The sequence below is a fragment of the Perognathus longimembris genome, chromosome 13 (genome assembly GCF_023159225.1).
Source record: "Perognathus longimembris pacificus isolate PPM17 chromosome 13, ASM2315922v1, whole genome shotgun sequence".
In the NCBI taxonomy this organism is placed as follows: domain Eukaryota; kingdom Metazoa; phylum Chordata; class Mammalia; order Rodentia; family Heteromyidae; genus Perognathus; species Perognathus longimembris.
The window spans coordinates 17,227,089-17,238,883 of NC_063173.1; the positions used below are offsets into that span (position 1 = coordinate 17,227,089).

At 46.7% G+C, this 11,795-nt stretch overlaps 1 protein-coding gene across 2 annotated transcripts in view; it reads right to left on the bottom strand.

The window, feature by feature from the left end:
- The window catches only part of Dennd5a (DENN domain containing 5A), an 87,919-nt gene extending 77,099 nt beyond the window's left edge, over nucleotides 1-10,820 (bottom strand). The window contains exon 1 of one of the 2 annotated variants that reach the window (XM_048359577.1): nucleotides 10,411-10,819. In XM_048359577.1, the coding sequence (XP_048215534.1) occupies nucleotides 10,411-10,570 (160 nt within the window). In that variant the 5' untranslated portion in view covers nucleotides 10,571-10,819. Of the gene's footprint in view, nucleotides 1-10,410 lie in introns of both variants that reach the window. The other variant, XM_048359578.1, reaches the window with a different exon arrangement.
- Nucleotides 10,821-11,795: the final 975 nt, after the last annotated feature.

Consider the following 11,795-nt stretch of genomic DNA (forward strand, 5'->3'; position numbering starts at 1 on the left):
ACTGTCCCTGGCTTCTTTTTGCTCAAGGCTAGCACTCTACCACTTGAGCCATAGCACCACTTCTGTCCTTTTCTGTATATGTGGTGCTGAGGAATCAAACCCAGGGCTTCATGCATGCTGGGCAAGCAGTCTACCACTAAGCCACATTCCCAGCCCTCCTTGAGCTTTTTTGCTCAAGACTGGCACTCTACCACTTGAACCACAACTCTACTTTGGATTTTGGATGATTACTTGGAGATAAAAGTCTCACATAAGGCTGGAAATGGGCCTAGTGGTAAAGTGCTCACCTCATATACATGAAGCCCTGGGTCCGATTCCTCAGCACCACATATATAGAAAAAAGTTGGAAGTGGTGCTGTGGCTCAAAAGGTAGAGTGCTAGCCTTGAGTTAAAAAAAAAAAAGCCAGGGACAGTGCTCAAGCCCTGAGTCCACACCCCAGGACTGGCAACAAAAACAAAACAAACAAACAAAAAGTCTCACATACTTTCCCACTCATGCTGGCTTCAAACCATTACCTTCACATCTCAGCATCCTGAGTAGGTAGGATTACAAGTGTGAACCCAGTGCCCAGCTCATTTATAAATAAGAAACATCATTTTCTGTCGAAAGCAGTAGCTAGCCAATTTTTAGCTCTGACATTTCTTATTCCGTGACCAAAATAAATAAATGCACAGTCATATCATATTTGCTTGGCCTACTGGGAACAGTTTAGGAGCCATACTTACAGAGAAATGAAGCTGAATGAGAGGAACCTCCACAGACATCTCACTGCTCAGGTTTCTCAGCATTCTTTGAAAGCATTTTAGACTAAATCAGCTAATTCATTCTATATAGTAGACCTCAGATGGGCTAGCAAAATTCTGACCTTATCTACTCATCCATCATATTAATGAACAAAAGAAAAAAACTTTGACAGAAAGCTCTGATAGAGTGGCAAAAAAAGGAAAAGGAAAGAAAAACCATACGCACAATGCTTTGGGATTACAATGCTCTATGCTAGATGCTAGTGGCTCAAGCCTGTAATCCTAGCAAGTGAGCTAGGATGAGAAGATGGCCAGCAAAGGGAGAAGTCCATGAGACTAACTCCTAAAGAACCAGTCAGTCCAGGGTTAAAGGCATGGCTCAAGGCATAGACCACCAGCCAAGCAACTGTGAAGACCTGAATTCAAACCCCAGTACCAGCAAAGAAAGAAAATTAAAATTTAAAATAAAAGAAATACAATGGTGTAAACTATACCTGTTGCCATCTATTTCCTGGAAAAATATCTGATACTCTAGGAACATGCTTAAAATAGCTTTTCTTTTTCTTTGCCAGTCCTGGGGCTTGAACTCATGACCTGAGCACTGTGCCTGGATTCTTTTTGCACTCTACCTCTTGAGCCACAAAGCCAATTCCAGCCTTTTCTGATTATGTGGTGCTAAGGAATCAAACCTAGGGCTTCATGCATGCTAGGCAAGCAGTCTACCACTAAGCCACATTCCCAGTCCTTAAATTAGATTTTGAGACACATACACTTTCCATTGGTATGAGACCGTCTCATTCATTATACTCAGCCCAATAATCACAAATACACAAACTACAATCAATCGTAGAAGATGTGCAACACATTCAACTGATATCTGCCTTACCTAATAAATTTAACAGCAAAAATCTAAAAAGCTGGCAATGATCTTTTGTGTTTAATCACCAAATTCCACAAGAAGATGTCATCCCCTTCTGAAAGGCAATCCTTTCTCTTTCTCTCATTAGACCCCATGTCATATCCAGCAGTAACTTAAAGTATAGGTCCTTGCATGTGAACCCAGCTCTCAGTGACCTCTAAGACCATCTGACAGTGATTCCAATCCAAGAACAACAGGAATTGAAGAACTGAGCTAAGCCAAGCCCAAGTACATCTTCCACAGTGCTTAGTCAAAAAAAGTAAGTTTATGAAAGGATATAGGCCTAGAAAAGGATGTTGACAAAGGAGGCCTTAAGCAAAGAAAGAAAACTATTTTTAACCTAGGAAGGAAGGGCTGAGCAGAATATAAGAGAATTGGTTTAAGCACCAAACACTGTGACTCAGGATTTCCTCTAAGAGCAGAGTTCCAACTATCATTAAAGTAAAATCCACTTGTTTCCAATGTGACTTTCCCTACCTGAGGAAGTCAAGTGGGGTTCTCTTATGTTCTAGGAATATATTGTCTCTCAAAATAAATTCAGCATGTGTTTTAAATTCCCTTAGGCTGCTATATAATTATTTCCTGTATGTTTCTCTCTTCTCTGCACTTCTTTTTTGTACTCCTTGATGGAAAGAAAAAACAAACAAACATGACCTAACTTGGGAAATCTCCCCATTGCCCTCTGGCAATATCCACTGGTGAGTAAGATAAGCCATAGAATTTGAGTCTTGCTGCAGCTAGTATAATCTGAGCTTCAGAATGGAGATGCTTCTGGGCTGGGAATATGGCCTAGTAGTAAAGTGCTTCCTTCATATACATGAAGCCCTGGGTTCGATTCCTCAGCACTACATATATAGAAAAAAGCCGGAAGTGGCGCTGTGGCTAAAGTGGTAGAGTGCTAGCCTTGAGCAAAAAGAAGCCAGGGATACCGGGACTGGCAACAAAAACAAAACAGAATGGAGATGCTTCTATATAAAAATCGTGAGAAAATTGGCCCAGAATCAACCTGACTGATAGGAAAACCAAAAGTGAGTGTATACTCCCAGTTGGAAACTGGTTCGTTAAATTATTTTTTATTATGGTGGTAATGGTGCTGGGGATTAAACCCAGGGCCTTTCTTTTGTTGTTGTTGTTGTTGTTGTTTTGCCAGTCCTGGGGCTTGGACTCAGGGCCTGAGCACTGTCCCTGGTTTCCTTTTGCTCAAGGCTAGCACTCTGCCACTTGAGCCACAGCGCCACTTCCAGCTTTTTTCTATATATGTGGTACTGGGGAATTGAACCCAGGGCTTTATGTATACGAGGCAGGCTCTCTTGCCACTAGGCCATATTCCCAGCCCCACCCAGGGCCTTTCATATGCTACGCAAGTGCTCTATCACTGAGCCACCATCAACAAGTTGGGGGCGGGGGAGGAGCAAAGGGTGTATGGGGGGGTACTGAGGCTTGAACTCAGGGCCTGGTCACTGTCTTTCAGCTTTTTCACTCAAGGCTGGCACTCTATATTATTTGAGCCACAGCTCCACTTCCAGATTTTTGATAGGTAACTGGAGATCCTGCCTGGGCTGGATTTGAACCATGATCCTCAGATCTCAGCCTACTGAGTAGGTAGGGTTACAGGCATAAGTCATTGGCACCCACTCAACAAGCCTGATATAGCCATTTCCTCTGTAGAGGGAGAGACAGCCCTTACTTATTTTTAAAAAGATGCCCTTCTTTAGTGATCATGGTATGAAATCAAACCAACAAAGATATCACATCACACACATGAGGGTGGCTACAATAAAAAAACAATAGATAATGGCTGGGCATTCTGGCTCAAACCTATAACTCTACTTGGGAAGCTAATATTGGAGGAGGCTCACAAATCAGGGCCAGCCCAGGCATAAAGCAAGATCCTATATCTAAAATAACCAAAGCCGGGGCTGGGAATATGGCCTAGTGGCAACAGCACTTGCCTCCTACACATGAAGCTCTCGGTTCGATTCCCCAGCACCACATATATGGAAAACGGCCAGAAGGGGCGCTGTGGCTCAGGTGGCAGAGTGCTAGCCTTGAGTGGGAAGAAGCCAGGGACAGTGCTCAGGCCCTGAGTTCACCAAGGCCCAGGACTGACCAAAAAATAAATAAATAGATAGATAGATAGATAGATAGATATCTAGATAGATAGATAGATAAATAAATAAATAAATAAAATAACCAAAGCCGTGGGCCGAGGATGTAGAAAAGAGGTAGAGTGCTTGCCTAGCATGCACAGGCCATGGGTTCGACTCCCTGCACTGAAAAAAAGAAAATTTCAAAATCAAAATAACCAAAGCCGGGGCTGGGGATATGGCCTAGTGGCAAGAGAGCTTGCCTCGTATACATGAGGCCCTGGGTTCAATTCCCCAGCACCACATATACAAAAAACAGCCAGAAGTGGCGCTGTGGCTCAAGTGGCAGAGTGCTAGCCTTGAGCAAAAGGAAACCAGGGACAGTGCTCAGGCCCTGAGTCCAAGGCCCAGGACTGGCCAAAAACAAACAAACAAACAAACAAAAAATAACCAAAGCCAAAAGAGGCTTTGTCAGAACAGTTCAAGTGATAGGGTGCTCAACAGCAAATATGAAACTCTGAGTCTAAATCTTATTACCAAAGGCGGGGAAGGGAGGGGGCACAGTGGCAGGAAGCATAAGTTTTGGTAAAGATATGGACATAGCTGATGGGAATGTAAACTGATGTGGCCATCTTGAAAAATAGACTGTCAGGCAGACATTCAAAAAGTTAAGCCATATGACCCAACAATTTCATTCCTAAGTATGTAAGCCAAGAGAAAAGAAACCATATGTCTGCTGGGAATATGGCCTAGTGACAGCGTGCTTGCTCTGTATACATGAAGCCCTGGGTTCAGCTCCTCAGCACCACATATATAGAAGATGGCCAGAAGTGGCACTGTGGCTCAAGTGGTAGAGTGCTAGCCTCGAGCAAAAAGAAGCCAAGGACAGTGCTCAGACCCTGCGTTCAAGCCCTAGGACTGACAAAAAGAAACTATATGTCCACAAAAGCATGTTCACAGTGTTCATAATAATAAAAAGTGGAAGCAACCCAAATGTCCATCACCTAAAAATAAACAAAATGGGGGCAGGGAATATGGCCTAGTGGTAGCGTGCTTGCCCTGTGTACATGAAGCCCTGAGTTCGATTCCTCAGCACCAGCCGGAAGTGGTGCTGTGGCTCAAGAGGTAGAGTACTAGCCTTGAGCAAAAAGAAGCCATGGACAGTGCTCAGGCCCTGAGTCCACACCCCAGGACTGGCAACAAAAACAAAACAAATAAACAAAAATAAACAAAATGTGGTACATTCATGCCAAGAAATATTACTCAATTAGAATAAAATAATTACATACTGATATATACTACAATACAGGAAATCCTGAACTTCTTTGAACTTTATCCTAAGTAAAAGGAATTAGTCATAAAATCATACAATCTAAGCATGGTGGTGTATGCCTGTAATTCCAATACTCAAGAGCTGAGGCAGGAAGATGGCACGTTTGAAGCTATCCTGGACTGCACAGACACTTCGAGAAAAAGAGAGAAACAGGGGCTGGGGATATAGCCTAGTGGCAAGAGTGCCTGCCTCGGATACACGAGGCCCTAGGTTCGATTCCCCAGCACCACATATACAGAAAACGGCCAGAGGCGGCGCTGTGGCTCAAGTGGCAGAGTGCTAGCCTTGAGCGGGAAGAAGCCAGGGACAGTGCTCAGGCCCTGAGTCCAAGGCCCAGGACTGGCCAAAAAAAAAAAAAAAAAAAAAAGAGAGAAACAGACAGACCAACATATATCACATACAAAATGTCCCAAACAGGCAAATCTATAACGATCAAAAATTAGATTGGTATGGTCTGGGGATATGGCCTAGTGGCAAGAGTGCCTGCCTCGGATACACGAGGCCCTAGGTTCGATTCCCCAGCACCACATATACAGAAAAACGGCCAGAAGTGGCGCTGTGGCTCAAGTGGCAGAGTGCTAGCCTTGAGCAAAAAAAAGCCAGGGACAGTGCTCAGGCCCTGAGTTCAAGTCCCAGGACTAGCCTAAATAAATAAATAAATAAATAAATAATAATAAAAACAAATTGGTCCTAAGCACTACAGAATGAAACTTTCAGGTAGAAATGGTAGGATGCACCAGTAATAGAAAACATAAATCAAAAGCACTTCTTCCGGGGCTGGGGATATGGCCTAGTGGCAAGAGTGCCTGCCTCATATACATGAGGCCCTGGGTTCGATTCCCCAGCACCACATATACAGAAAATGGCCAGAAGTGGCACTGTGGCTCAAATGGCAGAGTGCTAGCCTTGAGCAAAAAGAAGCCAGGGGCAGTGCTCAGGCCCTGAGTCCAAGCCCCAGGACTGGCCAAAAAAAAAAAAAAAAGCACTTCTTCCAGATTTCAGCTTTGTTTAGCTGAAAACCAATAAGCAGACACCAATTTCTAAAAATTATTAGATTAGTATTCCATCTAATGGATTACCTTCCTGTCTTTCCAAACTAAAGTACTTCCTCAACTAATCTAAAAGGAAAACAAAATTAAAATGACACCTGTCCCAGTTCCTTGCACATCAAAGAATGTTTAAACGCCTAAGACTGAAAGGGGAAAAGATGACAAGACACTGACACAATTCCAGTGATCTGACTCTACATTCAACACAGCAAGCTCTATGCTTACCGTTATAAAGAGATTGATAAATTTCAATCCTCCTACAGAAAACCAGAAGGAACTTCTTTGATTTGTCTGTTCTGGGTATGCTTGAGACTTTTAGTGATAGCTGAGATAACTTACTGTGCTTGGAATGTAGACTCTTTAGTACCTCCCCAGCCAACCTGAATGTAATACACAACTTCCTGTAGTTTCACTGACTATGACCTCATCAGTTGGAGAGCTTATAAGGCAGGCAGAAGAGAGAAAATGCACCCTGGAGAGTCTCAGCATGGATTGCACAGTTATTTGTGTTCTGTTTTGTTTTATTCAAAGATTCCCCCTGGGAGGTCCACATTCCCCTATCAAACAACAAGAAATGAAACAAAGAGGAAAAAAATCCTTCAATCAGTGTCTATTGTAACAAAGGCCATCTATTGAATAAGTGGTCTTGGCATTAAGCTATTTTAACTACATTTAAAAGACAGAAAATATCCTTCTTAACACACTCATCCTTCTTTTTTACTTCCCAATAAACTCGCATAGGGATATAATCTTAGCTTACTAAACCAGATAATTAACAGATATTAAAAAAGAATCACATTTCTCTTTCAATGAAAGTGTTAAATGTCTCTTCTTTTTTTTTTTTTTTTAACAATTTGGGGGTCTACTTATACAATGGTTTTTTTATTTATGTCCTCCTTTTCGTAGCGAAATTATCTAGCTTGCTCCCAACCAAAGAAATAGTCAAGAGTAACTAGGCACTGGTGGTTCACACCCGTAATCCTAGCTACTCAAGAGGCTGAGATCTTGGTTTGAAGTCAGCCCAGGCAGGAGAGTCTGTGAGTCCCTTCTACAATTAATCACCAAAAAGCCAGAAATGGAGCCATGGCTCAAGTGGTAAAGCACTAGCCTTGAGCAAAAAAGTTCAGGAACAGTACCTAAACTCTGAGTTCAAACCCCAGGAACACGAACACAAACACAAACACATGAGCAAAAACAAACACACATACACACACACACTAGTCAATAGCAGCACTGGGAATGTGGCTTAGCGGTAGAGTGCTTGCCTTGCATGCATGAAGCCCTGGGTTTGATTCATAAGCACCACATAAACAGAAAAGGCCGGAAGTGGTACTGTGGCTCAAATGGTAGAGTGGTAGCCTTGAGCAAAAAGAAGCCAGGGACAGTGCTCAGGTCCTGAATCCAAGCCCCAGGATTGGCAAAAAATTTTAAAAAAAAATAGTCAATAGCAGATTAGGAATTTTTAACTGTATTTTTTTATGTGTTTTCTTTTTTGGTACTGGGGATAGAACCCAGGACGTTGCACTTGCTAGGCAAGCACTTTGCCAGTGAGCCCAGATTAGGAATTTTTTTTTTTTGGCCAGTCCTGGGCCTTGGACTCAGGGCCTGAGCACTGTCCCTGGCTTCTTCCCGCTCAAGGCTAGCACTCCGCCACTTGAGCCACAGCGCCGCTTCTGGCCGTTTTCTGTATATGTGGTGCTGGGGAATCGAACCTAGGGCCTCGTGTATCCGAGGCAGGCACTCTTGCCACTAGGCTATATCCCCAGCCCCCAGATTAGGAATTTTTGACCTCATAACTCACGGCCTCACAAGAAGTAACTTCCTGGCTTCATTTCTATGTTTTAGCAATTGTAAATCAACGTTCTTATCTTCTAAAACCAAGTGGCTACACAATTTAACAGATGTGTAGGATAGAGTATAGGATAAAAGAACCTTTAGTAGGCTGGGGAATAAATCTCAAATGTTAGAATGGAGGCAAACACAAGGCCCTTAGCTCAAACTCCATAACTAATAAAAGAAAAAACACTGGTGTATTTCACCCTTAATTTTCCTTAATTAAAAACCACTGCACTATTTTTTTCTTTTTGCCAGTCCTGGGGCTTGAACTCAGAGCCTGGGCATTGTCCCTGAGCTTCTTTTGCTCAAAGCTAGCACTCTACCACTTGAGCCACAGCCCTACTTCTGGCTTTTTCTGTTTATGTGGTGCTGAGGAATCGAACCCAGAGCTTCATGCAGGCTAGGCAAGCACTCTACCACTAAGCCACATTCCCAGCCCCATGGCACTATTTTTTTTTTTGCCAGTCCTGGGGCTTGAACTCAGAGCCTGAGCACTGTCCCTGACTTCCTTTACTCAAGGCTAACACTCTACCACTTGAGCCACAGCGCCACTTCCATCTTTTTCTGTTTACGTAGTGCTGAGCACACTAGGCCAGTACTCTGCCACTAAGACACATTCCCAGACCCAATGCACTACTTTTAACTTTTCTTAACATGTGTTTTCTAAAAACCTCTAGCCCATTCGATGTGATGCAGATGAAAGGAGCACTAGACCAAGAGTCCAAACAATGGACTAGCAGGATATAGGTCCTGCCATCCTTCCTGGTCTTCATTTTCCTATCTGAGGTGCCTTCCAGCATCAATACCTAAAAATGAACTCCAACAACTACACATCCCAAAGCCACAAATTGTACGTAAGCAAGATGATAACATTTGCAAAAATCTTAGGACCTAAAAAATGAGCTTAGAAGAGTAAAGTTACCCTGACAAAAGGCCAAGTATTAATTTCATTACTGCTTCATGACTTATTTGTCACCAACCTATACTAATCTGAGGAAAGCTATTTGGCCTTTGATAAAATATTATTTTTGGTCAGTCATGGAACTTGAACTAAGGGCCTGGATGCTGTCCCTGAGCTTTTAAGCCACAGCCACTTCTGGTTTTCTTGTAGTTTATTGGAAATAAAGATCTCACAGACTTTCCTTCCCTGGCTGGCTTTGAACTTCGATCCTCAGATCCTGAGTTACTAGAGTTACAGGCACGAGCCGCCGGTGCCTGGCTGCCAATTCCTTTTGATCATTTTAAGTGTGCATCAAATCTTTTTCATTAGAAACACTGGAATTTTTCTACTCACAATAAGACCATACACACACACACACACACACACAGCCAAAAAATCTGTCCTGTCATCTCTGAAGCGAAATCAAATTAGTCAACAGGAGGATGACTTTCAAAACAGAAACTTTACAGTGAACAGTGACCACATCGTGACAGAAAAGCAGAAAGGAGTTTCCCCCATCAGATCGTAATGACATAACTTTGAAACACAACATAACCACTGAAACCCACTAAGTGGGCACTCCACACACACACCCGAAAAAAAAAAAAAAGACACCTTATCAAACTGGTGTAGTTCAAACGCTTCGATAATGCCACCGTGGAATTCATGGGAATTGTATAATGCTGACACGTTCCTGCCGTGAGTGTTAACTCTGGTCAGGGCCTTATCATCACTGCCTCCCCCTCCATCACTTTTCCTTTGAAAGGCAACTTGAGAAGCATCACAACACAGCCCAGCTTCCCCAACCAAGATGCTGCCCTTTTACTCATAAAGGACATCAGTTACTTTTCATAAAACGGCCTGGCTCCCCGGGTGCGAGCCCTGTCTAGGGCCAAAGGGGTTCCCATTCTTCTTAGTGCGACCCAAGTTCACGCCATCACTTCGTGTCCCACGCAGATGGGCAGAGCTGCAATCTGTGGGCAAACCCAGGGGACCCAGCCCAGGGCCCAGTGATAACGGTTTTTGAGAAACTGGTCTCACAGGTTTCTTGGGGGAAGAGTGCGGATCAACTCTCCAAGTTACCGCTTTGCTTTTTATTTATTTTTATTTTTTTCAAAGTCTGAGTGGAAGTAACTTTCCCCGGGACGTGGGGTGCCTCTTCCCTCCCCAGTGGAAGTGCTGGAGGCCGAGCTTCCCCGGATTCTGTACGAAGTCACTCAACCTCCCGCCAGGCTGAGCGCTCCACCCGTCGCTCTTCCCCGTCGCTGTTCCCCGCGGCCGTCGCCGACGCGCAGAGGACGGCCCCCGAGGCCGCGCGGCCCCGGCGGCGCCCGGCCCCTCGCCCGGTCCCCCACCTCCATGTCAACGCCCCCCCTGGCCGCCGCCCACCCTGTGTCCCGCCATCCGACCCTCGCCCTGCCCGGGACAAAGCAGGGATGGCTGAGGGGAGGAGGGGGGTGGGAGTCCTACGGGGTCCTCGCAGGGCCTGGGCGCGCACTCACCCGACAGCTCGTCCGGCTCCAGCCCGGTCTCGGTGTCCAACCCACAGATGACAAAGTAGTCGGCGAAACGACTGGGCGCCGAGCCCCCTCCTCCTCCTCCTCCTCCTCCTCCTCCGCCGCCGCCGCCGCCGCCGCCGCCGCCGCCGCCGCTGCCGCTCATGGCGCCCAGGCCAAGCCGGGCGGGCCGTGCGGTGAGGCGCGGAGCCCCCACACCCGGGCGCCCGGCCGCCCTCGGCCGCCCCTCACGCCGCCGCTGCTGCCGCCGCTACCGCGGCTCTGCTGACCGCCCCCGGGCCTGGCCCGGTCCCCGCGGCCGCCGCTGCCGTGACGGGGCAGGGGGGCACCGGGCTGCCCCGCGCTGCATCCTGGACGCTTCTCCTCCGCGCCGCCGCCTGCCGAGAGCGCCGCGGCCCGAGCGAGCCAGGGGAAGGGCGGAAAGCGCCCGGGAGCCCCCGCCGCGGCCCCCTCCCGCCCGCCGGCCGCGCTGCGCAGGCGCAGTCGGGGAGGGGCGGGCGCCCCGGCGGAAAGGATGACGTGATGCTCTTCGGGCCCCGCGGGCCTCCGCTTTCCCTCGCGGCCGCCGCGGCGCTATCCGCAAACCCCACCGTCGCCCCTCACCAGGACTGGACTGCGCCTCCCTTTGGGTGGGCTGGGCTGAGGAGATGCGAGGAGAGTGGGCGCTTCCCCCAGACCCGCGCCCTCACCCACCAGTCAGACGCTGGAAGTCTGCAGATCTCAGCCTGGCCCTGTTATGTGGATAGGGTCGCTGGACAAACCTTCCCCGTAAACGCAGCCTGCCCTGTCTCCAGCCCCTAGACCTTCTCGTCCCCGCCTTTTGGTGTCAGTGATGGGCCTTTTCCCCTGTGGTGCTATGGAAAACCTTTGTTTTGGGGGAGATGGATTAGCCTGATTAGCATTTATCTCTAATTGACAGGGAAACCAAGGCTCCAAGAAAGAGCAAGGTTAAATTTGAGAGACAAAACCTGCATCAGGACCTGTGCAAGGTCAGCTCATGGCTCCCCACTGGCTCATCCAGAATCCAGAGCTTTTCTCATGTGCAAGGAGCTCCCCACCATCTCACTGGAAGCCTCCAGAGACCGCTGCCACCTGGAAACTCCCTTTTCTCTCCTGCACCAAGAATTGTGCATCCATTCCTGAGCCAGTCTACCTGCGTTGACAGAAGTGAGTGGGTGCCACAGAGGGGAACTTACTTCCCAGTCCCTTTTTCCTGGCTTAGGAATGGCCTCACTGATTTCTCACATAAGCTAGATAGGTGTGTCTTTATTAGGAAAAATTCAGAAGGCAGGGAGGCAATACAGTATAGTTGTTTACTAGCGTGGGCTCTAGAAACAGAGCTCACAAGTGACTCTCTTGATTTCACCATT